The following is a 26611-nucleotide window of genomic DNA, read 5'->3' as shown; positions in this document are numbered from 1 at the left end:
AAAACCTGCAAATTGAATACTATTAAGAACATACACTAGTAACTTATGTTATAAACTTTTCAAGTTTCTCAAGTGTAAATTATTTAGATGCGTTTCATTACCAATATCAAGTCTGGCAACCATTCACATCGTCTTTTAGCCAATTTTATCTTTTTGCACAATTAACTGAATATGTAACTAAACATCCACATGAACTTATTCTACCAAGCACATTCAAGGACAGGCTGAGTGCAAGCTGTCATGGGATAGTCATCTTTAAAATGGGGGCAAGCCTCATTAAATGTTTGAATACATAAACAATCCATAGTACTGCTATGCCTTTTTTCAATCAGTCTTTTCACACAACACTGATGCATGCACAAGTGTCTCTGTCTGATGAAGGCTCAAACATAAGTCTGGTAAATAAATCATGAGCACGGTTTATGAGCCGATAGACTTCAGGCTGCCCGCCACATATTCTCATTTACTTACCATTCTGCATGCTTCAGGTAGCATCCTTAAAAACACAGCGCTGTCTGCTTTGTTTTATTGCAACAAGTTACTTCTACATACTTAGAGAAATTTAGATTTCTCCTATTTTACTCCAGTCCCTATTTTGAAAAGCGAAACAGGTTATATTAAGAAATATGTAAATAAGCAAACGGGAGGAAATGGGGGGCTGCAGATACTATTGACCCTCATCAGTACATTTTACTGTCAGCAGAGGCAACCTTTGAAAATATTTAATAACAAATAATTGTCTAAAGGCAGAGAAAGGAGACAAAATAAGTCTACTCCCAGAGTTTCTGGTACATCTTACTATAAGCCGGAGCTTCTTCCACATTTCCTGCCGAGGTAGAGTTCACAATTTTATAGGCTACTTCTCAAAGGTTTCAGAAACATTTGGAAAGAAAACCAGACACAAATATACAAATTCTATGTTTTATTTCTACCTTATAACAGAGACAACTTCTGATCGATTTGAAAACAAATGAAATACAAATAAAAAATACAGTTCATATCTCCTGTGTCTTCGTCTGTACTGTAATTATCTTATCATTTCAGATCTACCCAGAGACAGTGCATGGTGCAAAACATCCCTGATTGATTATAAAATCCTACGCTAATAAGCTTGCGGTATCTAGCATTAAATTTGTCAGTAAAAACAATATGAACAAAAGAAAAGTAAAAATAAAGACCAGATTCTTAGAGGTATTAACAGTAAATGTAGAGTAATAAAAATGTGTTAAGCAAAGGTTTGTACAGCTATGAAAATGAAGGTTTCCTCTTTATTAGACTTTTTATTCAAAAGACAGAGATCTACTAGCTCTATGTTGCTTCGGTACTATTGTATCATCTCCATCCGTTTGTATTATTAGAGAGACAATACAGTCTCGGAGACATTTGTAGACAAGCATTGTATTTACTTCTTTATTCTATTAGACTTTAATACCATAAACTTTTGTACATTTTAAGCATTCTTTCTACATCATATGAACTTAATCCACAAAAGGTGGGCCTGTATCCTTTACAAATCAAAAGTGACATATTAAGCACCAGGTCACTCGAAACATTGAACCCCTCTCCATGCCAAAGCTGGGCTTAACTCTTATTTATTTTACCTATGCAAACAAATGCTGCAACTCATCGGACTTATATCATGTAAAAAATGGTGACTGGTGATTTTCTAAACAGATGTATATAAACATGTTTTCCTCTTACAATTGGATAGAATTTGAATTCACTTCCTGAGTTTATCTTACTGGAAATGAATTGAAATGAACACACAATGACTTGAAATTCTGTTTTACTTACACCTGCCCTCTGGAAGTTAAACTGCTAGAAAGACGAGCAGAATAGTGAGTAGGTTACTGAAACTGATCTTTTTTTTTTTTTTTTTTGAAAACATTTTTCACTCTCTTATGTACGGAGTTAAAAACCTCGTGCTTATGAAGTTAGGTGTTGAAGATAAAAACAGGGTGCTGGCCTTGACAACAGGGTCAATATATTCCCTGCGTCTTACTCTGACAGAGAGTTCAAGAATTATGACAGACAAATAGAGCCAGGCGCACTCGTTGTGCACATCGGGACAGACGGTGCTTGCGTGACAATAAATGGGCATTGATGTACCCTGAAACATCACAGATAGTTTTTCACCGGTTGCAACAGCCGGTCCTGAACTACAGGCCGCTGTCACGGGGACACCCTGTATGCCTGAACTCAACTTAATGCTCACAGGGAGGGAATGCTAGGTGGTCGGCATGTGGTATTAAGTGGTTATATACGAGAGTTCCGATTTTTTGATACGCCTATCAAACAAAGCAAAGGTTACGATTTAAGCTCTGAAATAGGGTTCAGACTTGTCACTGGAGCCACTTTGATCTTTTCTAACACTGTGGGAAGATTATCTGAACCCCGTCTGTGAGTCTTAGTTTGCTTTTTCAGCTCTGTGCTGAGGATGACGTTTCTCAAAAGCAGTTGAAGCACACTGGCGTTTTTTTCTTTCTCATTTACATCTATGATGCATACAAAGTTATTCAGTAAATGATGTACAGTTGTAGCTATTAAGCAGGGAATTTAAGATTCAGTCATTGAAAAGTTGCCGTAAATGATTCTTACATATATTGCGTTTATCTTTCATTAATGTACTGATAATGTGCTCAGATTCCCAATCACGGACCGCCTTACTCTGCGCTGTCTAAACACCATTTCTTTTATTCTCCTGTTCCCAGGTCGAGCTTGCTCGCTCTCATTCAGTGTGTGTTTAAATTACAATAAACCCACTCCTGTTATGACAGACTCAACTTAAGTGGTCTTGACGAGCGCATTTCAAACTGGAAAGGTCAGAGCTATGATTCATCATCTCATTTTCCTTTGATCACATCAGAATACGGAAAAACATAAAGCGGACTCGTCTCCAGTAGTCTCAAGTTCGGTACAGAAATCTCGGCATCTACTTGTGGAACATAAACGGCACATGGTGATGTTGTATTGTGAGGACTATTTCACGTTGATAGGCATTGAGAAAGAACCATTCAGTATAATTACTTAGACTAGCCATTAATCCCCCAGCGATGATCAGAAAAATAGATATTTTCCACTCAAGAGATTTCTCATTAAGTATCTGTTCTTGTGAGTAAACAGGCAACACTTGGATCGAAAAACCAGCTCTGAAGTTACTCTGCTGCAGTCAAAGAATCATTTTTGGCCAAATCTGGGCCAAAAGTAACACTTTAGTTTCTACATTTGTGAGCCTCATTCTGGAGACATCTGTTCAAGCTGCTGCTTTGTCAATTCAAGGTGTCAAAGTCAAAGACAAACATAGCTGACATGACAATGCGATGGCAAACACAAAAGTGATCAGCGTAATAGCATAATTCAAATAAACAGTTGTTTTTTATTATTTCTCAACTTTCAGTGAACTAAAAAGAAAAATCAGACCATGTCGGTTTGATGTATCTACAAAAGATAAAGACAAAGAAAAAACACTATTTCACATCCATGACCGTGTGGTCAAATCATTGGTTTTCATAAAGAGGAGGAAAAGAAAAAGGAAAAAAAAGTAACCCAAATCGTTGTGAATCCATTTCATTGGAGGATTCACCTGCACATATTTCCACCTGTGCAGCCAGTGTGCGTGTGTTTGTATATCTGCGTGTGTGTGTGTGTGTGCTATGTGCCATTACTGTTTGACCGTGCATGTAATCCCTATCCCCAACCACCCCTCACACAGACACACACAGACGTCGGAAATAGGATGTACAAAAGCTTGTGTTTTGCATTAAACAGTGCAGGACCTTAACATAAACAGTTAAGGCTCCTCTCTCCTCCCCTTCAACCAGGTTTGAAATTACATCACTGCCAGGGAGGACTCTTCTCTACAAGATCTCAAAACAGAATAGAGGGCGAGGGAGGAGAAGAAAAAAACAAAAAAAAAACAACAACATACAAAAAGAATACAGCATTACCCTCCGGATCATTCTCACTCTCTTTGACGCACTCACACAAAAAAAATGCACTCAAACAGCCAAACCATATTATCTTTAGGGGGACAGAACATGATTGAACCCTGGACATTTGTATGCTTTGTTGCCTTTTGGTGACGAGTGAGAAACAAGTTTGGGAGGTAGAGGGGGGGAAAAGGCGTTGGGCTGACGGAGGGTGGGGGGGTGGGGGGAGCTGGCAGGGTGCAGGAGGGGGGAGCGAGTGGGTGTTATTTCTTGGCCTTGGCTGACTTGGCTGAATTTCGCGGCGGGGTGACCGGTCTCCCCGACCCCATTCCTGCACCATAAGGATACAATTTCTTATCTGCTGGCTTCAGAATCTGTGAAAGAGAATTTCTCATTTAGTTTTACGACAACACTGGCTTTGAAATGGTGACAGTAGATATTTATCCAGCAACTAATAATAAGCCACCGAAACAACATGACATAAGAATTAGAACAACACACGTCAAATCAATCACCTGATTTCAATACTACTTGAACTAAACGGTTTGTGTTGATGTGCGTGAACGAACCTGGAAGGAGCACATGAGCGTCTCATCCACACTCATCATGGCGCCGGCGTTGTCAAACTCCCCGCAGTAGTTGGGAGCAGAGAATAGGGTGACAAGTTGCCTCTTTGCGAAAAACTCATAACCATCTTCCACCACCTGAGGACAAAAATCAGACTTTCATTAAGGTGGACTAATAAAAATAAAAAGAAACAAACGCAACATACAGATCAGCAGATAATTGCTTGTTGGTACAGTGGCAAAGAATGTCGAAAGAAAAGGTCAGACATTAAAGGCTCCCCCCTCAAAAAAAAAAAAAAATGCTGCTTCCAGTCTCAAATGTAGCTAGATAAGTGGATTCTTTCTCTTTTAGCCTCTAAAAAAGAAAAAGAAAATGTAAGAACAGAAAAAGATTTTCTTTCAGCTCCAGGTTTTAGTTCATGCTTTCACATGCGAGTGTTTGTGTATTTGGGTTTTTGAATCACTGACGGGAAGCAGCACAAAAGTGTCTGACCAAATCCATTTTTTCCCCCGCTGGCTGTCTGAATTTTTTATTGTTTTATCTTGGCTCCAGGATTTCAAAATCAGCCATAACTCGTTCTCATTTTTACTTCTTGTATTTGATGAGCAGATCCAGGAGCTCGTTTCCTAGACTACTTGTAAATAAAGTCATTTAAAACAAGCGCAAAAAAATCTTCATCTTAAATAAAATACCATTGCAGTTCCCACCATAAAATGTTCAAACAAGCCTCAGCAAACTCAAGTCCGTTTGTTTGAATCTCACCTGGTGCGCCCTGCATATTAGATCCATGTCGTGTTTGTGCAAAAATTTCGCCACCACATCGGCCCCGAATGTGAAGGACACGCCGCGATCGTTCTCCCCCCAGCCCAGCACGTCTTTGTCTGGGTCGGCCCACAGCAGGTCACACAACAAACCCTGGTCAGGCACATCTGTGGGCCGCATCACTCTGCGAATCTGCTCCATAGACTGGAGATCAGGAGAGAGTCCTGCAGGGAGATCAGTCATAGATGTTAACCTGGACTCTTGCCATCTTATCAATAAAAAAAAAATTTAAAAAAGGGAACATTTGATACAAGTCATACCTCCATGACAGCAAAAGATTTTCTCATCTACAATGGCAGCCACAGGTAAACAGTTGAAGCAGTCTGTGAAAGTCTTCCACAACTTAATGTTATACCGCCGCTTACCTACGAACAAGCAAAGAGATGAGACGTTAGTGCTTAGACAGGGGGACAGATTTGACATTCTGCGCGTTAACAAAAGTCCTCTGCACTCACACTCGTCATAAAAGCCATAGATACGATTAATAGAGGCGCATTCATGGTTGCCGCGGAGCAGGAAAAAGTTCTCTGGATATTTGATCTTGTAGGCGAGGAGCATGCAGATGGTCTCTAGTGACTGCTTCCCTCTGTCCACGTAGTCGCCCAGGAACAGGTAGTTGCTTTCTGGGGGGAAGCCTCCATATTCAAACAGCCTCAGCAGATCATAGTACTGGCCGTGGACATCGCCTGCAGGGGGCAGCAGAGGAGCATTAATTCGACATCCTACTGGGTGTAGCTGCTTTGGCATGCCAGTGTCTACTTAACAACCTGAACAAGCAGCAATTACAAATGAACAAACTGTCTGTCATGTAATGGAAAGAAAAACAAAGACAGCCAGGGATCACCGTGTCCTCGTGTTGGGAGTCGGTTCAGAAGCACGTGTTTTACATTTGGCACTCTGTTATGATGCTTTATTGACACGACCAGCGACGTGAAAACTCACCACAGATTTTCAGGGGAGCCTCAAGCTCGAGCAGGATTGGCTGGCTCAGGAAGATTTCACGGGACTTTAGGCACAGGCCACGAATCTCGCCCTCAGTCAGCTGGACGTTCTTCCCTGGTCGAGAACCTTTCACTGAAAATGAGAGAGACGTTGGAAGGGGATAAGTGGGTGTATGTTTTTATAAAAGGTTTATTGTAGGTGTTTTTATGCCTTCATATAGGGAGAGGATAGAGTCAGAAAACAGGGACGGGGAGAGAGTGGGGAATGACATGCAGGAGAGGAGCCACGGGTTAGGCTACCAGTGCCTGCTAAGTGGGTGATAACATAACACCACGTAGACACATGAGTTTATAAAGAGGAACCCTGAATGAAGATGCAACATGAGGCCCAGCGAGCAAACGTGATGCTCAGCTTATAAACCAGGCTTCCAGACTGGGCGGTTAACACCTCCCACCGGCCAACTGCTGGACATTTCTGTTAGCATTCCAGTCCGACAGCCACTTCAGCAGGTAAACACAGAGTATGTGTAATAATATGCTTTAAGTTCAGAGCGGATACCTATGCAGTATCTTTAGAAGAAAAAAAAAGATCAGTGGGAACCAGAGTGATGTTAGCCTCAAAAGCACGTAAGTCTGCTCGAGTGGCGGTTCAACCACAAACAACGAGGAAGACTTATAAACCCATTTCCCCTTTTTTCAGCCGAAGCACACACAGAGCCAGGGCTTTGTTTGTTTGCACTGCTGTTCAAAATGCAGGCCAAAAGGTTGCACTAGTAAGACCATGAACAATAAAGTGAAGTGACAGGTTGGAGCATACCGTTAAATCAAACGCAGACTGTTTTAAAACGGAGACAGTGAACATGACACTATGACACTGTTCTACCTGCACTAATGCCATCTGAAGAATTCAGCAGGTTTGTCGAGTTTCCCTTTTCTCACACACACACCGAGTGGAGCTGAACACACGTACACTTATTGACAGATGTATTTCAACACACACACCGCAGAAAGGCGTTATCATGAATCAAATACAGGAAACAAGTAGAACTGTAACAAAAACAAACTGAAAGGAAGAGCGGTTATATCGACCAGAGAAGCACAAATGCACCCGTTCTGTTCACATTATTCGCATTCTGAGATGCTGTGCCACTGTACACAGGCGAGTGCGTGTTCTGCCTCTTCACACTACAGTCATGGAGTTTGGAATCCAGCCCGAGTGTATCAATGACAGCATCAAAAAACGCCCAGTACCTGTGCTGCGTGATGCCATCCCGATACACACTGTGCGAGCCTCCACATGACGACGGGACAACAGTCTGCTGAACAGCTCATGTTGGATGGTGACAGAAGAGCGTCAAAGACAATTATTGAGAGGCTGGGTGTGAACGGAGAATTGGCTATACAACAAAGAAATTAACGACTTCTTCTTTAAAGGCCAAAGCATCAAAGTGACGCAGCTATGATTAATAAGAGGAGCACAGAAGCTTTATTGACACTCCTGAGTAATTGTAATTGTAGCTTCTCCCACTGACAGACAAAGTAGAGCTGCTCTGTTTAAACTGATGTTTTCAATTTGTCAAGAAGCAAAACCTAAATATCCCAGTTCAACAGTGACAGAACACTAAAAACACTTTACCATTGCAACCATCAAGCAAGTGACTAAAGTCCATGACCTTTGTAAATGCTTCCTCATTACGTGCACATTTCCTCAGCAGAGAAGCTGAGCTGAACGTCGATGAAGCACAGAGCCAACAAACACAGAGGAAACTGTCGACTGATGTCTTTTCAAGTGACTGATAAAACCATTTTCACCGAGCTCTTGTTTGTACATTCTTTAACAAGAGCAGTGAATGTTTAAGTCAACGTGTGCAATCTTAAATCATCTAAAAGATCCTTACAATGTTCAACAATTACAGCTTCAACACTGAGATCAATACGGTAATGCAACGCTTCAGATTCGCTCGGAATTTTGGATGAACTGTGTCACAGGAAAAATCCTCGCCACTGCAACTAAATGTGGTTGTATAAATTTAGAATCAGGCGAACAGAGCATGTGTTAACCAAATGATGAAACCCTGACTGTGTGCATTTTTAAAGTGTTATGCCTTCACTCTGCTGTTTTAGTCTAACAGGGAAGAAACATCATTTAACCCTTTGACTTTAATTTTCACTCATAATCCAAAAATAATATTGGACCATTTGCTCATTTTAGCTTTTAAAAAGTTAGGATTTTTTTTTCTCCAAAAGTAGACATTTGAAGATGTCACTCACAATTACTTAATTTTATTTATTTTTTTACAATTGTATAGATCACAAATAGATGTCTTCCCAAAAAGGAAATAAAAATAACCATTTAATCAAGGACTTTAAATAGCGACTACCACCACTGTAATACTGCCTGTTGATTTTGAGGCGTTAGCAGAAATCAACATACATGCTAACTAGCCCTATGTCGCGTTAGCATCCAAGCATGAGGGGAAACAGGGGTATAAATACTGCATCGCTGTTTGTCTCTTTAAACCTGGATTACACTGGGCTAAGCCCGATAGAGCTTAAACCAAAGTTAGCAGCATAGACAGTGGGCTACACTGGGCTAATCATCCAGGGGGGCACAGACAAAAGACTTTCCAGTACACTGACCAGGGTCAGGACAAAAAGAGCTGGAGCAGCACTGCAGAACGGCAGAGCAGGAATCAACAGTTGGGTTGGCCCAATACTCCTGACTCAGTGCTGGCTGCTCGGGCTGAGCTCGTATGATGTCATGCTCCGCATACATGCGATTAGCAGCATACACATTCAGAGTCCACTTAGCTGTAGCTCTACGACAGTAATCCAATAGAAAGTGCTCATTATCCAAACACATTTAATTGGTTTGGTCTTGAAACAAGTCCGCAGGAGTGTTGACGTGCGGTCCACAGCAGCGTGAGCTGTTTAAAATGTAGCTATCATTTCATTTAGCACTGGCAGCGGGGGAAAGTATTTAATTAGCCTTTAACAAAGTCCATCTAGAAAACAGTTATCTTCACTAGTGAGTGGTTACCTCAATAATAAAACCACGACTGCAGACATACAAAGGTCAGGTGAGTTACATAAGACGATACCAATATGACCAGAGTCAGGCTTGTTTGTCTTCTCCTGCAATTGACAGACGTTATAAAGCATAACAAAACCGAGCAGCAGCCCTCCACGGGGTCCGTCACACTCCCAGGAGGCAGTATGACTGCACAAAGATATTTGTGAATAATCCTGATCAGCTCTAAAGGCTCAGCTGAGTCTGATCACCCTGTGCATACGTTTAAGAATGTCAATAAACACAGGGCTGCGGTCACGTTCAAGTTGTAAGGCCTGGGAAAATACTCTTCATGACACATTCCCCGTTTGTCGACCAATGAAATAATAATGGTACGATTAATTGAAGGCAGACCTTTTGCCCATCACATCTTGTACAAGTCACAGGATGTTGATAGAAACATACATGACGTTGTTGCTGAGAAGCAATCAGACAAAGAGGTCTCTGTGACAGCAGCTGAATCACTGATGTGTTTTTGTGAAGCATGCAATGGTTCCATTCCCAGAGCACTCGCCTCGCAAGGACAGCAACAGAGGTCAGAACCATATTTCTTGTGCTCTCCACATGAACTGTACAGTTGAGTGTAAAGAGATTTATGTTTATGTTTGATGTTCCCGAGGCTCCTGTTACACAACCATCACGTGGTTGTAAAGACAAAAACAAGCTGGTTCTCCGACATACGCGCGCACACAGCTTAAAACACAACGCCTCAGCATGTTGTATACAGTCGACATTCAGATGTGGGCAAATTCCTGCTGAGGAATTGTTAATGTGGCATTTGTACAGCCACAATTAATATTAGTCCCTCCTCATCAGATCAAAGAACTTGTCATGACACATTTTTCTTTACACACAATCTCTGTAATGCTTTGGCACCTCGAATCGTTTATGCCCAACACTAACAATTTATTTTAAAAATAATTCTTGCTTTTAGAACTTCTCCAACAAACACCTGCGGAGATGCCTGTTTTCACTGGTGGGCGCTCCAGATTCAAAACACAGCTCTGAAGTCGATGCAAGCGGTTCATATCTTTCTACAAAAGTGACCGGGGAAGTAGTAAAGTGAGCCACTCAGCACTACAGTAAGCATACATGTGCCAATCAAAGCCTCCAGCTCATTAACAAGGGAGTCCAGAGAAGGCCGTGGCTGCAAACTGTCATCAGATTAAAACAGGGTGGAACTCCGGTGGAAGAGAGACAACATAAGAGGCAAAAATCTACAACCTATTTACTGTTTTTTATTTGAATACATCAGCAAGCAACTTAACAACCAAGCCCCCCCCGGAAAAAAAACCAACAATCTAAACTATGAATAGATGTGTTCGTACCAAACACTTCTTATAGAGTCCGTACCCACTAAGAAGTTCCATGACAAACATGATGATCATATGATCATATTGTATTTTATATAAAGAAAGACTGACTATAAGTTTCTCTATCCAGGGTTTGATGATCTAAAGGAGATCATAGTTCCTGCAGCAGAGCATGATGAATGAGAAAGAAAAGGTGGGGGCTTCCACCAGCTCCAGAAACTATGAAAAAGTTAATGTGATCTGAAAACAGCTCTTGGACGAGTATAAAAGTGGGATCTGTGTGTTGTTCCTCTCTTTTTGCAGCCGCCCAGTTCCCCTAAAATGTACACACAACGCTGTACTCGTGTACCTTTATTATAAAATGAATAACACGGCTTACTGCTCACTAATATTCTCACCACTACGTAAAGAGTCGGTTGGATGTGGCTGCGAGCATTTCATCCACATTGAGATCACAGCAATCTTGCTACAACAAGAGCCATTAACTTTAGAGTCCGTACTGGTACCTGGTGTATCAAACACACATTTCAATGTATTCTACATGTATTAATGTTCTACATGAAGTGTAATGCTGCTGCAGAGTGATATTGGTCCTCCTCACCTTCCAAGAGCCGCTGAATTATAGAGTCGATGTTTAGTTTGTCTGGCTCCGCCATTTTCTTTATTTTCTGACGTTTCTCGGGCAGTGGAGACCTTGGTTTTTCTACGATGCACCTCCGATTTCTAAAAGATAAAGAGAAGAGGGTTTTAATTCGCACCTTCAAGCAAACGACTTCATTGTAAATTGAGCAATGTTAGCAAACTCGAACAATGAATGGGGCTATGCGAGCTCGAGCTAAAAAAAAAAAAAAAAGCTAGCTAGTTAGCAACTAGCCGAGCAGCTTTCGCTAAGCACATAAACTAGCTGTAGCTAGTTAGCTTGACGAATGTTATTTATTTTAACTTACATACAGGTTAACAGTCCTCGAACCGTGACTTTAACCCTCCAGGGAAGGACAAACGAGCAAATGTAGATCCTCCGTACACAATCCTGACCCCCTTTCCTTCGGTTTGGCCGGGTCCCTCTACTCTTCCCCCAGGAACTTTAAAATAAGGCCGTTTTTTACCGAAGTGTCTCCGGTAACGTAGGAGGCGGACTCAAGCCAAGCCCTTCACACGGTTAAACAGCACCTGATTGGTCACTCCTTGAAATTAGAACTGATACTCACAAATGTGATTGGCTGAACGATGGGTCCGTCTTAACACTCCTTCCTCAACCGTTTACAACCGCGTCAAGGGAGGGAAATGGCTCGGTGCGTCACCTAGCGTTTACAGTTTGAACTGCAGCGTAAACACTAAAATAATTCTCCTGCCCACAGGAGCCCACACAGACAGACAGACAGACAGACAGACAGACAGACAGACAGACAGACAGACAGACAGACAGACAGACAGACAGACAGACAGACAGACAGACAGACAGACAGACAGACAGACACATTTTTGAGACTACAGCCTTGAGCTTTATTCAGACTCTGAACGGACTTTCTAAGAATCTTTATTTGTTCCTGATAGAAATTTCTTCCATCCTGATGGAATTTTTTTCCATCAGGAAAATGGTCCAATTTTTTCCAACATTACAGTAGCTGGTTTCACCTTGTCTACCAGTATATGTTTTTTGCAGTTCAAACTAAATAAAGTTTTGTGTGTTTGAGCTGTGTAATCTGAGTTGGTGTTAATGGTGCCCACCACAACTTCATGTAAGATTTAACATAAAATCAAATAATAAAAGCAATGATATTCATAATAACCTCTCTGTTCAAGTTACCATGTCTTAAAACATTTAGTGAAAATGATACATAAAGTTATGGTCATGGGGTGGCAGTAGCTCTGTCGAGGGACTTGAACAAGACACCAAACCCCAAAAACTGCTCTGGAGCGTTCATTGTGGGCGCCCCCCTCACTCTCAGCCTATAGTTTGGCCAATGTGTGTTCATGTTAATCAAATAGAGTGTAAAGTTAATTATTATTATTATTCATTCATCATTTGTTGGGATGTCATTTAGGCTTGCTGAACCCTTCTGACATTTAAGTGCTACAATGATACTCTTGTATTCTTCATGAGTATTTCCATTCAAATGTCTTCATGTAAACTCCTATTCCATCACATTTTTTAAGTATTTGAAAACTTTTATAGCTAGAATTTAGAAAACACACCCTATGGCCAGCTATGTCATTTTCCTTCATTGGATAAGACAGCTGAAGAGAGACAGGAAACGTTGGGAGGAGAGAGTGAAGGATGACATAAAGTAAAGGGTCGAGGTCAAATCTCAAATCCTCAGCCACTGCAATGACGACCATGGCCTCTGTACATTGGGAAGAAAAAAAACAGAACATGTTTTTATTTTCTCAAGGGAATGTTGTGTGTGTCCCTACTCTGTTTGAATGTGTAACAGATTGCTATATTATGTTTTCATAACATTATTATTTATGATCTCATAGTCATTCCTTCCATGATCCATTCTTCATCTTACGCAAAAATCCTAATCTCGTCTCAGTTTCCTAAATCAGTCTCCTTACGTTGGTCATCATAGTTTCGACACAGGTTGGTGTCTGTCTGAGTGTGGTTGGGGGTTTGTGACGTACAGGTATGGAAGCGTGGGTGGGGAGAAAAATGACTCAGTTTTCTTTTTCCAGCAACCTCGGGATTGATACTCTAAAAATGACTCACCTAGTATCTTCACTGTAATCAAAACAATCTCTGTGTTTGTGGTCTTTTTTTTAATCACCTATTCACTAAAGACCACTAAATCTGAAACATTACTATTTATTTCATTCTTCATCCAAGATGAGGAGGTGTGTTAGGTAAAAACTCTTCAAAACACAATAGCAGCTCTATGGAGGAAAAAGAGAGGGAAACATACGTAGAAGACATGTCCAGTCTGGTCTTGAGCTCTTTCCCTCCTGTGTACCTTCCTCCAGGAGCGCAGCCCCACCCTACGCCTCAAATTCCTCTACAAATACCCCCATCTTATCCTGCAGACTTCATACTTGTGCATCAAACAACAAGAAGGAAGAACCTCAAGGCCTGATTTTTTTTTAAGATACCAAAAGTTCAAAGGACAACTTTTCTCAAGGTAGGCTTCATTCAAATACATTTTTAAATCACATTGTCAGACTGAGCTTTGCAAAAACTGAACTAGGTGTAAAATCCTACAAATTGCGGGGGGAAAAAAACAGTTTTAAAAGGGGAAAAAGATGAAAAAATATAAAATGCACTGCAACACTTTGGGGATAGTTTTGTCTGTTTAACACACATTTAATAAGACCTCACATACATCACTATATTATAATTAACTGTGTGCAAATATGCATTAGAGAAATCACATTTGTTTACTTTTTTAAAGAAATGGAAAAAGGATTATACATCAATTGACATACTTCCGTTGAGCTCTCAGTGGTCCATCTGCTCGGGATTTTTGAATCCTGGGGCGAAGGGGCATGCTTAAAAGTTAACTATGATTTGTCCTGGTCTAAGGCTATACCCTCTGTAACTCCTTAACAATAGTTTGAGCTGATCAGGTTGAATAGTTTTGCTCTTCTGCATCTGTTAAGGTGTGCAGGAACATTTGAAAGCGTAACAAAGAGAAAGGCTTCTAATAAAATGATAAGTCTGTAAACTATACATACAAATCACAGGCACATTTTTAAGATACTAAATGCTTTTGTCGCCTCTCCATTGGTGGAACATTTTAATCTAAGTTTTAATTGTGTAATTAATTTAGATGTCCCTGTTTAAAGATACACCAACTATCCAAAACGGCAGTCGCAACTTTTAATTGCATTTCTTTAATGCGAAGACGTTTTATCAAAGTTAACTGTGGGACAATATGAGACATTGAACTGACAAAAGTTTTAATTTGTCCTTCTTATGAAGTGGAATCAGATATTGTTGCAACAGAAGAAATTTTAAAAAAGGGCAGATGTTGGAAGTAAAAAAGTGTGAGGGAGTGGTCGAGACGAGGCCCGGGTGCAAATCCAGGAGGCCCCGGGCTTGTTGAAACTTGACTTGCTTTTAAAATGTAGCCCTGAGCCACATAATCCTGTGAAGGCCTGTCTGAGGGAGCGGGTATTTGTCTGAGTGTGTGTTCAGTATGTGATCACACACAAAAAAACAGCAGATCAACAGTAACACCTCGGCAACAACACATAAATGACTCTTCATCTAACAACAACTCCTCTTGAAACAAAGAAGGAAGCAGGAAACATTTGACCAAAACAGGGAACAACACAATGGTCTTAAGAAATATTGGGAAAGCCAATCACATAGAAAAATTAAATAAAAAAAATTTAAAAAACAGTCAAAGAAGGATTAATTTGAGTGTGAGTAACTGTGTTGACTTTATCTCTATCTTGTTCTCTTCTATCCAGAATGGGATCTGCCGGAGCTCAGATGGTGTGTGTGGCCCTTGGGGTGCTCGGTCTTATCGGGATTATCGTGTGCTGCGCTGTCCCACGCTGGAAGGTGTCCTCCTTTACAGGAGCCAACATTGTGACTGCTCAGGTAAAAACAATTCAACCTCTTCTGTTAAAAAGTAAAAGACCAGAAATGACTGAAACTATGTTATCCCCCTGTAATCTCCACAATGACTTAAAACGCAGGCTTGAAAGTGGTTTACACTTCATATTGATCAAATAGAGTGAAACACTAGCAAAGTACAAGTAGCCTACTGAATTCAACTCTTCAAAGTAGTTGAAATATGAAATTACATTTCTTCCTGTGTGTGTGTGCAGAGCAATCATGAGGGCCTGTGGACGCAGTGTGTGATGCAGAGTACCGGCCAGCAGCAGTGCAAGAACTTCGACTCCCTGCTGGTATTGCCATCTGACCTGCAGGCCGCCCGCGCCATGACCATCATCAGCTGCATGCTCACCTGTATCAGCATCCTCATCCTCTTCTGTGGGGCCGACTTCACCACCTGCGTGGAAAATGAAGACTTCAAGCCTAAGATCAGCATGGTGTCCGGGATAGGCCTGCTGCTGGCTGGCCTCCTGGCCATCATCCCTGTCAGCTGGTCCGCTCACATCATGGTGCGAGACTTCAACAACCCCCTGATTGTTCAGTCAATGAAGAGGGAGTTGGGAGCGTGCATCTACATAGGGTGGGCTGCTGGCGTGTTGCTGCTCCTGGCTGGAGGTCTTCTACTCTGCTTCAGTAGGCCAAATTCAGGCAGCTCTGGTGGACCCGTCAAATACTACAGGGACGGTGCCTCAGCCCCAAACAAAAACTATGTGTAGTGTTTTTATTAAGGGGAGTAGCAAAGGGGGATTTATGTGGTAAAAGACTGGTGAGGAGCACAGTGCAGGGGGGTTTTTTTGTTTTGTTTTGAAACAGAAAATGTCAATGTAAATACTGATAATGTTTCCAATGTTTTCCTGCATATATTCATAGTTAGACTGCTGATCTGGTGCTGTTTTAGCTATCGGTGAAGGGTTCCACATAAGCTCTTTGAAAGAGAAACTAATAGAACCAGCTGTAAACTCAAGGTCAGAGCAACATTTGCCTGATGATGTTAACCTCTGTATAAATACTTGTTACTTTTTAAAGTGGTATTCAACGATTCACAGAAGTATTAATGAAATGCAAGATAATCTTATCTTTATTCGCAGATAAACAAAGGTCAACAACATTTCAAGAAAGGATAACCTTTTTGATGCACTAGTGCGTCATATTTGAGTTTGTAAAGCAATTTTCTCGAAAATACTTTTGTTTTTTCAACTATCCACAGTCAGAAGAAGCTCAAATCTGTCTTTAACCAATTTCACCTCGGTCTTCCTCAGGGATCATCTGTGTGCACATGTTTCTCTCATGATAGTTCCCAAACATCCAGATGATATTTCAACCTTTTATATATGTTATATTCTGACTTTGTTTTATTTTGTCTCATTTTATACGTTCATGACATAATTAAAATTGGTTTAATTCAAGCCTGTGTTTCACGTGTATTTTTCCTGTTTCAATAAAAGAAAAATCTTTATTTTTTTCTCCAAAACACAGAACACTTTATTTCAAACTAAAAACATATATTAAACTGTTTTTAAAACTGACCAGACAACCCAAATAAAACAAATTCAAGCTTTAAGCCAAAGTAAAATGAAGTAACATATTTGTCTGAAATGTCTCCCTTTGTCTCAATGCAATCAGAAATTAGAGGAGTGCAGCCATCTCCTCTGTCACGGCTCTGGTGTTTTTATCTCTTGTTGTTTATACAGATCTTTTTAATGCTTGCTCTCCAGCTCACTGACACGCTTTGTGAGCTCCTCTATCGCTGCTTTCAGGTCTTGCACCTCCTGTTTCAAGGACTGCACCTCCTTAGAGACCAAAAAAGAGGGAGAGAGCGATTAATTACACACAAAGTCAAAAGCATTGACAACAACAATCAAAGATATGTAACAAAATAGAGGGGGGTTGAAGTACTTTGACCCTAAAATCAGTCGAGTTCGCAAAAGTGTCCTGTGTCCAAACATTTAAAACAGGACAAGATAATAATAAAGAATCCAAATAAGTAATTATAAATGTATATACACCTTTTTCAAACATTATCATGTTTACTGTAAATCTTTAGCATTTTGCTGTTGTAATGGCTAAAGGTTAAGTTAATTAATGCATGACATGAAGTAACATTCAGTGGAATTTCCAAAGAAACTTAAAAGTTGTATTTCCTATTTGAAATACCTGAAGAAATATACCTCCAACAATGCAGATAGAAACAGATTCGATAGCTTGAAAACTAACATTTATTTGAATCTTTTACTTTCTCACCTCACTGGATCCCTGTTGATTCCCAGCAGAACTGGTGGTCTTCAGAAGACTCTTGTGGACTTTGAACTCCTTGGCTTTGGTTGTTGCTACAAACCCGTCCTTTAGAGAGATCATTATAGGCTGACCATTTTTCCCATTAAACCACTCATCGGCTTCTACTGAAGGCTCAGGACCGATTGTGTCTGGGTACAGATCCTCCTGGAACAGATCAGACTGAACAGACAAAAACACAGATACTGAGTTAATGACAAAAATGTGAAAAAACAGGCATTTGATTTTTACAAAAAGTAATCTAGAGATTAGTCTGGATTGCGTGATAATATGGGCATGTTACTAGTATCCACCAATGAATGCATTAGAATAAATTAACCATCAAAACCCTTTATAGTGTAAAAATTAAACATGAATTGTACCTTGCGTGGCACAGTCATGATAATGGGCTCACATTTTCTGTCATGGAGTTTGTAAAACCTGAGGAGGAAAAAAAAGAGAGATCACTGATGGCAGTATGATGCATTGTGTCGGCACATACATGTCTAACAAAAGGTTCATGGTGTCCCCTCTCATGGTGGAACACTTAAATGCACTGCTGTGTTTTGGGTTGTAAGTCATAACATTTTTGTGTCTTAAAAACTGTTCTTATCATACCACTTATTTATTAATAGTCAACTGAAAAGGCCTTAGTGATGAAATTGAGAGACAAATATTACAAGCTAAAGAACAAACTTAATTACCCTTTAGCTCTTTTTGCACAACAGCTGAAGCTAGTATTTAAGCAAATTATTAAATTATGCTATTTAAGCGTACCTTAACTTCACGAGAAAGCATATTAGCTAGCTATACAGTATGTTCAAAATAAACGTTTAAAACTATGGCAACATTAGTTTTCAGTAACGTCTTTGCTAACAGTTAGGCTACATTGTCTAGCTGGTGGCTAGATGCTAACGTTAAATGTTGTCTGACCGGCTAGCAAATTGGTATTATCCTGAATGTACCCTCTGTCTTTTTCAGGTGATGATGAAGTCATAAGCCTATATGACTAGCAACCTCAAACACATCAGTGAAAAACTGTAGCAGCATTTGAGCAAGCCACCCTAAGCATCAAGTCAACGAGGAAAATGGGCGCCACATGATTATGTTTATGGTCAATTATCTTTTCACTGGTGATGTATTTATCAACGTGGTAGACCATTTAACAGACCAACTATATTTAGCACCAAAATACCCACACCACCACTGTTAAAAGCTGACTTTGGTTTAATAAAGACAGTAAAGTCACTACCTGGCTATTTCACATTTGTTGACCTCCAGGCCCCTCTTGGGCATGTAACCCACCCCCTTCTGGCTCTCCTTGCTGCTGTACATGGACAGGTAGTGGACATAAGGAGCTTCATCTGTCACCTCAAAGTAACGGATGCTGCTGTCTCCCTGTGACACAGACGTAAAATAAAAGCAAACAATCAATTAAATGTTTCCATGTGGGTGAGACTGACACAGAAAAAAAAGAATAATTTCAACACCCAAATCTAACCTTGCCACAGAGGTAGACAATTCCAGTGTCTGGGTCAAAAAAAGGCAGAAGTACTCCACTGCTGGTGTCCAATTCCTGCAGGGTCAGCGGCTCTTCAAAGTTTTTCTATAGAAACAGATTCAGACACATTGAGTTATAGTTTTCTATATTTACCAATGTAATATTCTCAATGAAGACAGCAACTAGAGTAGACAACTGGTAGGCTTAGACAAGGATTCATTTAACTGAGACTGAGGTGGGCTATTGCAGAACAACAACACATTTAATGCTGTAAGCTTGCAGTTGTGAAACAGCAGTGTTGTTAATACAATTAATTACTATGTAAGAAAAGAGTTTCACAAAAGGTCTGTCTGTCAAGACTTTGAAGTCAGAGCTAAAGGAGCGATTATCCTTTGTCATCTAAACCATTTATTTCACATCGATGTTTCAGCTTGTTGTCAAATGTGTCTGCTGATGGAGGAAAAGTCTTTCAGTGGTCTTTTAAAGTTCGCTTTAACACATCATTGAAAGTGCAAGGAGTTTGTGACAATATTTTTTGTGAGACAGCTTGTGTTCAGCAACTTCTCAAAGACTTTTCAGAGAAAGAATATCTTCATTCTATTTAAATACTCCTAATCCCCACACAATGGAATAGAGGAATATACAATTTTAAAAAATCTTCACAAAGCAGCTGAACACTTTCAAAGACAACCCATTTAAAAAAAACCTATTACCAGAAAAGTATTTCATAGGAAATGTGTCATAGCCATAAACACACAGTATGGGGATGACAGGGCAGAACACCTGGGCACAAAAACCTGATGATATATATGTCAGAGGTTTAAGTAAAATGCCCAAGTGAGGGAGTACATTTTCCGGGGGTTGAAGGACCATGACTCTTCAAATCTAAAATGAGAACATGTCCTGTATGAGACAGAAGTCCCTGTAGTACACTTTTCTTCAACTCGAACATGAAGGTTGTTGTCACTCACTGGGTCCCACAGCGCCACCTGCCTCTCACACATGCGACTGAAGCCGGTACTGAGGATCTTCCCGTCTGACACAAACACAGCCCTGACAGGCCGGGAGCCCTCATGAGGCTTCTCTTTCTCCTGTGGGAAGAGACGGAGGTGTTACAGATAGTATCATCAACCTTAAAAAAAAGAAAGAAAAACAGCTCCTTCTTCCGCTTCTTCTTATTCTTATCTTACCCAAGAGCTAAAAATAGTGACACATGAAGTAATCTGTAATATGGTAAATCACTCTGCTGATTCAAAGTGCTCAACTGCAGAATCAAAAGTTAAGAGCTGCATGCACTGCTTGTAGTCATGCTTTTCTTTTATTCTTTTATTCAACACTATCTTCATCTTTGTGAGTTGGGGGGACGAAACACAACTTGAAGACAATGCTGTATTCTTTTAGACGTTATGGTGGGTATTTATTTTAATGGTTTTTTGTTTTTTTTTGGGGGGGGGGGGGTTTGTTTAAGAACAAAAATCCAAATCAATTAACCAAGAAAGTAAACAACTGATAACATGACGAAACAAACCCACGTTTGAGTCCATGTGATTGTGTCTATTGATTTAAAATTCATGCAGACATCAGCAGAGTAGTATTTCTTAATGACGATTAGAAAAAGAGTGTGATAAGATGAGGAAACTTACAGCCAGGACGGTGCCCTTACGGGGATCCAGCACCCGCATCATCTTGTCCTTGCAGGAGGTGAGAATCTGGGAGCCGTCCCTGTTCCAGCAGGCGCTGTAGATCATGTCAGTGTGAACGCTGTCGATCCTCACCACCTCCTCCCCACGAGCCACGTTCCACAAGATCACCACGTTATCACAGCCTGCATGGACACAACGTGACCACAGTGGGGGAAAGAAACAGGTTTAAAACTGCAGGCCATTAGCCCGCATTATGAATTAAGAATGTGTCTCCCATGTATGTTTTACAGTGATATTCTGCTTCAACATGTTTGTTGTAGCAGTTCTTGAAGTTAAACATGTTGGGGAAGTTAAGAGTCTCTGTGGAAGTGCTTATGGACGCCAAGATTGGGTGAATCATCCTTTTAGCCTTTTTTGTTCTTGAGATTCTTTGAACTGTTTTTCCTTCCTGCATAATCCTACAGTTGTGGGATCCTCACGGTGTTTATGTAACACTTGATGCTTCTGATGTTAAAGACTGACCTTCAACATCTCACGGCCACCAACGTCTTTTTCTTTTTTTTTTTTACAACTCCTCTGACACTCACAACCTCACCCCATCCCCAACGCAGTGCAAAGTAATATATCTCAATTTAGAAGAAGCAAAAACAAACAACAACAAAACAAGATTCATGGTTCTAACAGCCATTGGGATATAGCATGAATTAACATGCATATCTGCAAGGGCCTGCAGTGGCATGTCGACTTGAAAATCTAATTTTGCTGAAATAAAAATGACTGATGTGAAACAGACTAAAACATACCTATTAAATAAAACAGCTAGTGAATACGTTTTTTTGTTTCGGTATCATCTTCAGATGAAAATGGTAAATATCACAAATTAGTCATGCCAGGTTTGAGGCTCATTAAACAGTCTATCTGTTTCTATAAGTTTACCAGAGAAGCTTCTCTAATATGAAAGTAATGTTTCTGCACAGAGGCTGTCCGTCAGCTCGTCTGCACACTGGGTGTCATACCTGCACTCATCAGCACGTTGTGGGCGGTGGGGTGCCAGCTCAGAATGCCCACACGCTTGGAGTGTCCGTCCAGCTTAACCACCGGCTCTGTGAGTGTAGTGGTCAGCCCACCATCTGGGATCTCCCAGATCTATTTAGCATGGAAACATCAAACACACTGATTTCAGATACTTATGTTTCAAATTAGAGCACAGTGTAAGTTCACAAAGTTTCCCATCGTGTTTTCAATTATGTTCACCATGACACTGCAGTCCTCAGAGCCACTCGCGATGATGTTGTCATTATGAGGACAGAACTCGATGTCCAGGACCGGACCCGTGTGGCCGCTCACAGTGGGGTAGGACATGTCGATACGTCCGGTCTACAAGTAGAGAAAACAAACTCATCCTTAGTGTGACAAGAAACCTTTCAGCATCAAAAGTAATGAGAACATGTTAGATAAACACAATGATTAAGAGTCGAGATGGGAGGAGGAAGTTTAAAGTCATATGAAACATAATAACAGCTAGTGTTGTGGTACTCAAATGTTGGTCGAAAGACTGGCATGGAGACAACTTTTTGAAGGTCTCTGTCTCATCTTGGAATCAAAAGCATTTCCACTCATAATTAGACTTTTTATCCCCTTGGTTATGTTCGCTACCTTTCAAGTGAGTGACATGCCTGAATCACAGATGATGCAAGATGATGGTTTTGTATCGGACTCGTCTTGCCTCGGTCTCGGCCCTGACTCAGTCTTGATCCTTAAAGTCTTTGTCTTGTCTCGTAGCACTCCGGCCTGGAATTGGTCTTGACTACAACCCCAATAACAGCTACACTGTACAATTTTATGCCCGATTTTATGGTCCCTTGAATATTTCTCATCCCTTGGGAATGATATAATCCTTCAGGGATAAAACGAAGAACAATGTAGTTTCTGCAAGGTTCACTGGACTATTCAAAACCTTTAAAAACAACCCAACACACACAATTCATACCTAAGTTACAGGAGTGTGACTGTATGGCGTTGCACGTGAAGCTTTGACTTGTTTATTTCAAGATTACATGTTTTTCCTTATTTCCCAGCAGTAAACACCAATACTAATGATACAATTACTTCATTTCAAACTCAAATTAGTCAAATAATTAAATTCAAATACTAAACAAAAGGTGGGTGACTGGATTAGTCAAAAAGAATACTTCATTAAAGTATTTTTTTTTCATAGGATGATGGTAGTGTCTGAGTGGTAGTGAGAGTCTAAAAGGCAGCCAAGAGCAAATATTTCAGGCTTTTGTAAATAAACTGTGAAACTTTTTAATTCCCTGAGAGAAGCCTGTCTGAGTTCAAACCCTTTCAGACGAGTATAAACAAGGCCACAAGGTTTGCATTTCCCCTCGTTTTTTTCTGAGGCACATGAAATGAAGTAAAGAAGATTCAAGACACCTAACGTACTCTATAAGTGAGCGCAGTAAAAACAGGGTTGAGGCCACATCCTGCCCTTGCTGTGAGCAGACAACCATTCCTAATATGGTGAAAACTTCTCAACAGCAGAGCGAGTGACGTGTAGAAAGACTCAAAGTCTGCATCAAACTTCCTTATTTAGCAGAGTGTGTGAGATTGAGTGGCAGAATTCAAATGTGGAAATGTAAGAGTGGCGTTGAAAGAAAAACACAACAGCGGTTTGTATCTTACGTGATAGATTCATCCAAAAAAAAAAAAAAAAAAGGTCAAATGAGAAGTAGAACATAAAGAGAACAGCAGCAGATCTGTGCTCGTCTTTATGCCAACACAAATCAGTGTGCCTCCCCTGTGTATCACCTTGGTCAGGGGCAACACTACGAACGCTCCTCCACCACTGGCCTCCACGATCATGGCCACAAACTTGGGATTGACGGAGCAGAAGAGGCTGTCCCACGTCATCTGGGAGATTCGTATGTCATCGTAGCATTGGTCGCCTTTCACAGCCTGGCCGAAGACGTGACGGAACTTACTGGACCTCACAACCCTTCTGGACATGGTGAACTGGAACGAGAGCAAAGTTTAACATGAAGTCTGGCTGAATGAAACCTGCAGCAAAGTCTAGAATGGTTTCCTTTGGCAGATCTCCATCTCTCTGTGCAATGCAAAGGGACACCCAATAGTAACTGAGTAACTCAATTATAACGTCATTAAATAAGTAACTTAATTAATCCCATTAATACTCATACTGAAAGATACATGTGAAAATAAACTGACAGACAGGAGGCTGACGACACAGTTTAAAGACACGACAGAGGAAAGCTGAAAAAGAGGAAGCAAAACCTTTCACAACTGCTTCCTGCAGTCTGCTGCTGGTACTCGGCGCACCTCTCTGTCTGTTTTTTTCTCCTCTAGTTAGATAGTATTCATGAACTAAATGATTGTGCATACTCTAGAGATGATCGTACATGACAATAGAACTTGGACGGCACGAGAAAGAAAACAATGCTATTTATTAGCATAATGTGCTGCACGTGCTAAAAAACTACAAAGGTCGATGAGTTTCCCAAAGCAGCAGTTACACCACATCCGTAAGAGAGAGCTAAAAACCATCAACCTTTCTCTCTTGATATACGTGTAATTCACACACTCGTGTTCTCACTGATTTTCCCACAGTTTTACACTTCTGGAAGTATAACATTGAGCAAGTCTAGAGAAGAAATGTGCAATAAATGCACCATTTAGCAACTACGAATTCTAAATTGCACAGATGGGGTTTCAATTCATGTACATGTTGAATAAAGAGCAGCTGCAAAACAAACAACTCTTTCACTTTTTAACAACAGTTCCTCCAATCTAGAAACATCAAATAGGTTTTACCTCCATTTTTTGCTCTGACTTCCTGAAATCTGCAGCCGCGCCTCAGCTCACACTCAGATACAACTGCTTTGCTGCATGTGCATCACAAGACCTCTCTCAGCTCTGTGCCTAATTCAATAAGCCTTAACAGAGTGAGCTGTAATTTTATCAGCAGCCTAAATGCATGTCAATAATTTGGGTCTCTCCCCTTGTTGTGTCGGTAAACATCGGCTGATCAAAAAAGTAGGAAACAATTCTGGAGCCATGTGGAACGGGGAGGATGAGAGATGTTCAATTTGAATCGATGAAGTCTTGTCATCTTTTGAGTGTTCATCTTCCCTGAGCGAACGCGATATCTTCGAGGTTGTCGGTGTAAATGAGCGGCAAGACAAAGCACAGGCGTGTGCCGCAGGCCTACCTGTGAGTCGTGGGAGGGCAGATCAGCTGAAGGAGTCTCGACAGTGCACCAAACACCCTGCCACCAGAATGAGAACTCAGAGGAGATGGTAGGTTAAAGTACATCACAACATAACATTTGAGGAAGTGACGGTGTCGAGTGATGGTGGAAGTGGGAGGTCATGTAATAGGGCGAGAGAAAAAAAACTGCCACATGAAGGGGAAGACTGAGCTTTTATGATATATTGAATATGATTGTGTTTAGATCAAGATGTCAGAACTACACACTCTTACATTGGTCCTGTAGTTCAGTCAGAATCACCTCATTTCTGAGGTTTAAAAATCAGTCAAGTTAGGGAGCACTGCGAGTTCACTGAGATGCTGGATCGAGTGCTGGAGGTGCATCAAACGTCAAACCATTAAGGCTTCATCCTTTCTGTTTTTAGACGATAAGAAACTTCCTTTTTTGTTTTTAAATACTACGACAGTCTCAAAGCGGTCCTGTGGTTTCACTGTCTGATCCCAGGCCAACCGGTCTTCAATCAAATCTGTAGAGTGTCTTTACAATGGGGCCTTTGAGCAATTCTGGACTAAAAAAAAAAGAAAACAAATAAGACATCATCACAGCATCATCAACGATAATACAACATTTTCAGTTCGACAAATTGGATTGACTTCCATGATGTGAAGCTCGAGTTTTACAGGCTTACTCCTCAGCCTTTCTGCAAACAGACTGCAGCAGAACCAGCAGAGCAGCTTCAAGTGGCAAACATAAAGTTTTATTTTGAACCCCCCCCCCCCTCCCCCACACACACACACACACACTTCTGTTAGTGCCTATCCTTCTTTCTGCATCTCCCTCTATCTAATTAGCACGTTGAGATTTTAAAAATGTAGTAGAGTGCTTTACAAATAAAATGTATCATTGTTTTTCAAGGCCAGCTCACTTTTGACAGGTGGCTGTTCAACATTCAGTTTTGCTCGAGGTTTCTGCCTCTGGAAAGGACGTTTTTTGTTTTTTTTTCTTTCCTCTGTAACTTTGCTGAATGTATCTTAGTGATCATGATGGAACTTTTTAAAGAGTAAGGTCTTTTACCTGCTTATTGTAAAGTGTCTAAAGAACGTTTGTTAGGAATTGGCGCAATACAAATAAATACTGTTTCATAAGTGATCAAAGGTTTCATTCATGCAGTCGAATGTGAATCTTTAGTGATTGTTAATTAATGATGGGATGTCAGTCGGATGATTCAAGGGACTTCAACTGTGGATACTCAGGCCTTTGACGCATCACTTTTTTAATTCCTTATTAATGTGTATCCTGCACCTTGCTCACTTTAAAGGACATTCTGTATCGCTGGAGGGCCTTGTTAAACCCCGTAAACTTCAGCTAATACTTTTAATTAACCTGAGCAATTAGAAACACGCACACTAATCTACTCCTTAAAGACATGAGGTCAGGTCATCTCTCATCTTTCTATTACTGCAGGGTCATCTCATTTCACCGTGCCTCATCAGACTCCTGGCCATCCAAACGACAGGACCAACTCCACTAATTCTTCTTCCATTAACTTGAACTGAAATTAGACTTCAACAGCCTCTCATAACTTTATATGTGAAAACTTCTTTTCTACTTGTTTGCTAGCCTGTGCTCGTACCTCTACTGGTACTCCAAACTTTGCATACATATTCTTAAAATAAACCCAATTCATTAACATCAATTCTTCAGTATAAGCTTTAATATATTCATACTACTTACTGCTCTTACCATTTACGAGCTCTTTATCTTC

At 40.6% G+C, this 26611-nt stretch overlaps 3 protein-coding genes across 4 annotated transcripts; 1 reads left to right on the top strand and 2 right to left on the bottom strand.

Annotated features, from left to right (window-relative positions):
• Positions 1 to 907: 907 nt before the first annotated feature.
• ppp1caa (protein phosphatase 1, catalytic subunit, alpha isozyme a) lies at positions 908 to 11906 on the bottom strand. Of its 2 annotated transcripts, none has more exons than XM_079367261.1 (8): positions 11594 to 11906; positions 11244 to 11365; positions 6261 to 6392; positions 5774 to 6004; positions 5579 to 5683; positions 5259 to 5482; positions 4499 to 4633; positions 908 to 4303 (listed from the first exon to the last, which is right to left on the bottom strand). In XM_079367261.1, the coding sequence occupies exons 2-8, from the start codon at positions 11296 to 11298 to the stop codon at positions 4193 to 4195; spliced, it is 993 nt and encodes a 330-aa protein (XP_079223387.1). In that variant the 5' UTR covers positions 11299 to 11365; positions 11594 to 11906; the 3' UTR covers positions 908 to 4192. The 2 variants fall into 2 exon arrangements, with proteins under 2 accessions (XP_079223387.1, XP_079223386.1); XM_079367260.1 differs by having other exon boundaries at positions 11590 to 11905.
• A 1244-nt stretch (positions 11907 to 13150) lies between these two features.
• On the top strand, positions 13151 to 16124 carry cldni (claudin i). Its single transcript, XM_079365775.1, has 4 exons — positions 13151 to 13226; positions 13604 to 13758; positions 15053 to 15185; positions 15416 to 16124. Exons 3-4 carry the CDS (start codon positions 15054 to 15056, stop codon positions 15917 to 15919), a joined length of 636 nt encoding a protein of 211 aa, XP_079221901.1. The 5' UTR covers positions 13151 to 13226; positions 13604 to 13758; position 15053; the 3' UTR covers positions 15920 to 16124.
• A 134-nt stretch (positions 16125 to 16258) lies between these two features.
• Positions 16259 to 24945, bottom strand: coro1a (coronin, actin binding protein, 1A). The gene is made up of 11 exons (XM_079365769.1): positions 24847 to 24945; positions 23430 to 23633; positions 21873 to 21995; positions 21635 to 21764; positions 20619 to 20800; positions 19947 to 20066; positions 18976 to 19080; positions 18727 to 18872; positions 17858 to 17915; positions 17445 to 17657; positions 16259 to 16993 (listed from the first exon to the last, which is right to left on the bottom strand). Exons 2-11 carry the CDS (start codon positions 23625 to 23627, stop codon positions 16901 to 16903), a joined length of 1368 nt encoding a protein of 455 aa, XP_079221895.1. The 5' UTR covers positions 23628 to 23633; positions 24847 to 24945; the 3' UTR covers positions 16259 to 16900.
• Positions 24946 to 26611: the final 1666 nt, after the last annotated feature.

This window comes from Symphodus melops (assembly GCF_947650265.1).
Source record: "Symphodus melops genome assembly, chromosome: 17".
Classification (NCBI taxonomy): domain Eukaryota; kingdom Metazoa; phylum Chordata; class Actinopteri; order Labriformes; family Labridae; genus Symphodus; species Symphodus melops.
The sequence above is the reverse complement of the archived record's forward strand: the minus strand, read 5'-3'. Positions and strand labels throughout refer to the sequence as shown.

What these genes read in the sequence shown, in the direction of transcription:
- cldni (XM_079365775.1), top strand. Translation starts at nt 15,054, where the DNA reads ATGGGATCTGCCGGAGCTCAGATGGTGTGTGTGGCCCTTGGGGTGCTC. An exon ending in CCAACATTGTGACTGCTCAG is followed by an intron (nt 15,186 to 15,415) that starts GTAAAAACAATT and finishes GTGTGTGTGCAG; the next exon opens with AGCAATCATGAGGGCCTGTG.
- ppp1caa (XM_079367261.1), bottom strand. Translation starts at nt 11,298, where the DNA reads ATGGCGGAGCCAGACAAACTAAACATCGACTCTATAATTCAGCGGCTC. An exon ending in CTATGGCTTTTATGACGAGT is followed by an intron (nt 5,684 to 5,773) that starts GTGAGTGCAGAG and finishes GCTTGTTCGTAG; the next exon opens with GTAAGCGGCGGTATAACATT. An exon ending in CGCTCATGTGCTCCTTCCAG is followed by an intron (nt 4,304 to 4,498) that starts GTTCGTTCACGC and finishes TCTCTTTCACAG; the next exon opens with ATTCTGAAGCCAGCAGATAA.
- coro1a (XM_079365769.1), bottom strand. Translation starts at nt 23,627, where the DNA reads ATGTCCAGAAGGGTTGTGAGGTCCAGTAAGTTCCGTCACGTCTTCGGC. An exon ending in TTGTCTACCTCTGTGGCAAG is followed by an intron (nt 18,873 to 18,975) that starts GTTAGATTTGGG and finishes TCTGTGTCACAG; the next exon opens with GGAGACAGCAGCATCCGTTA. An exon ending in ATCAACAGGGATCCAGTGAG is followed by an intron (nt 16,994 to 17,444) that starts GTGAGAAAGTAA and finishes TTGGTCTCTAAG; the next exon opens with GAGGTGCAGTCCTTGAAACA.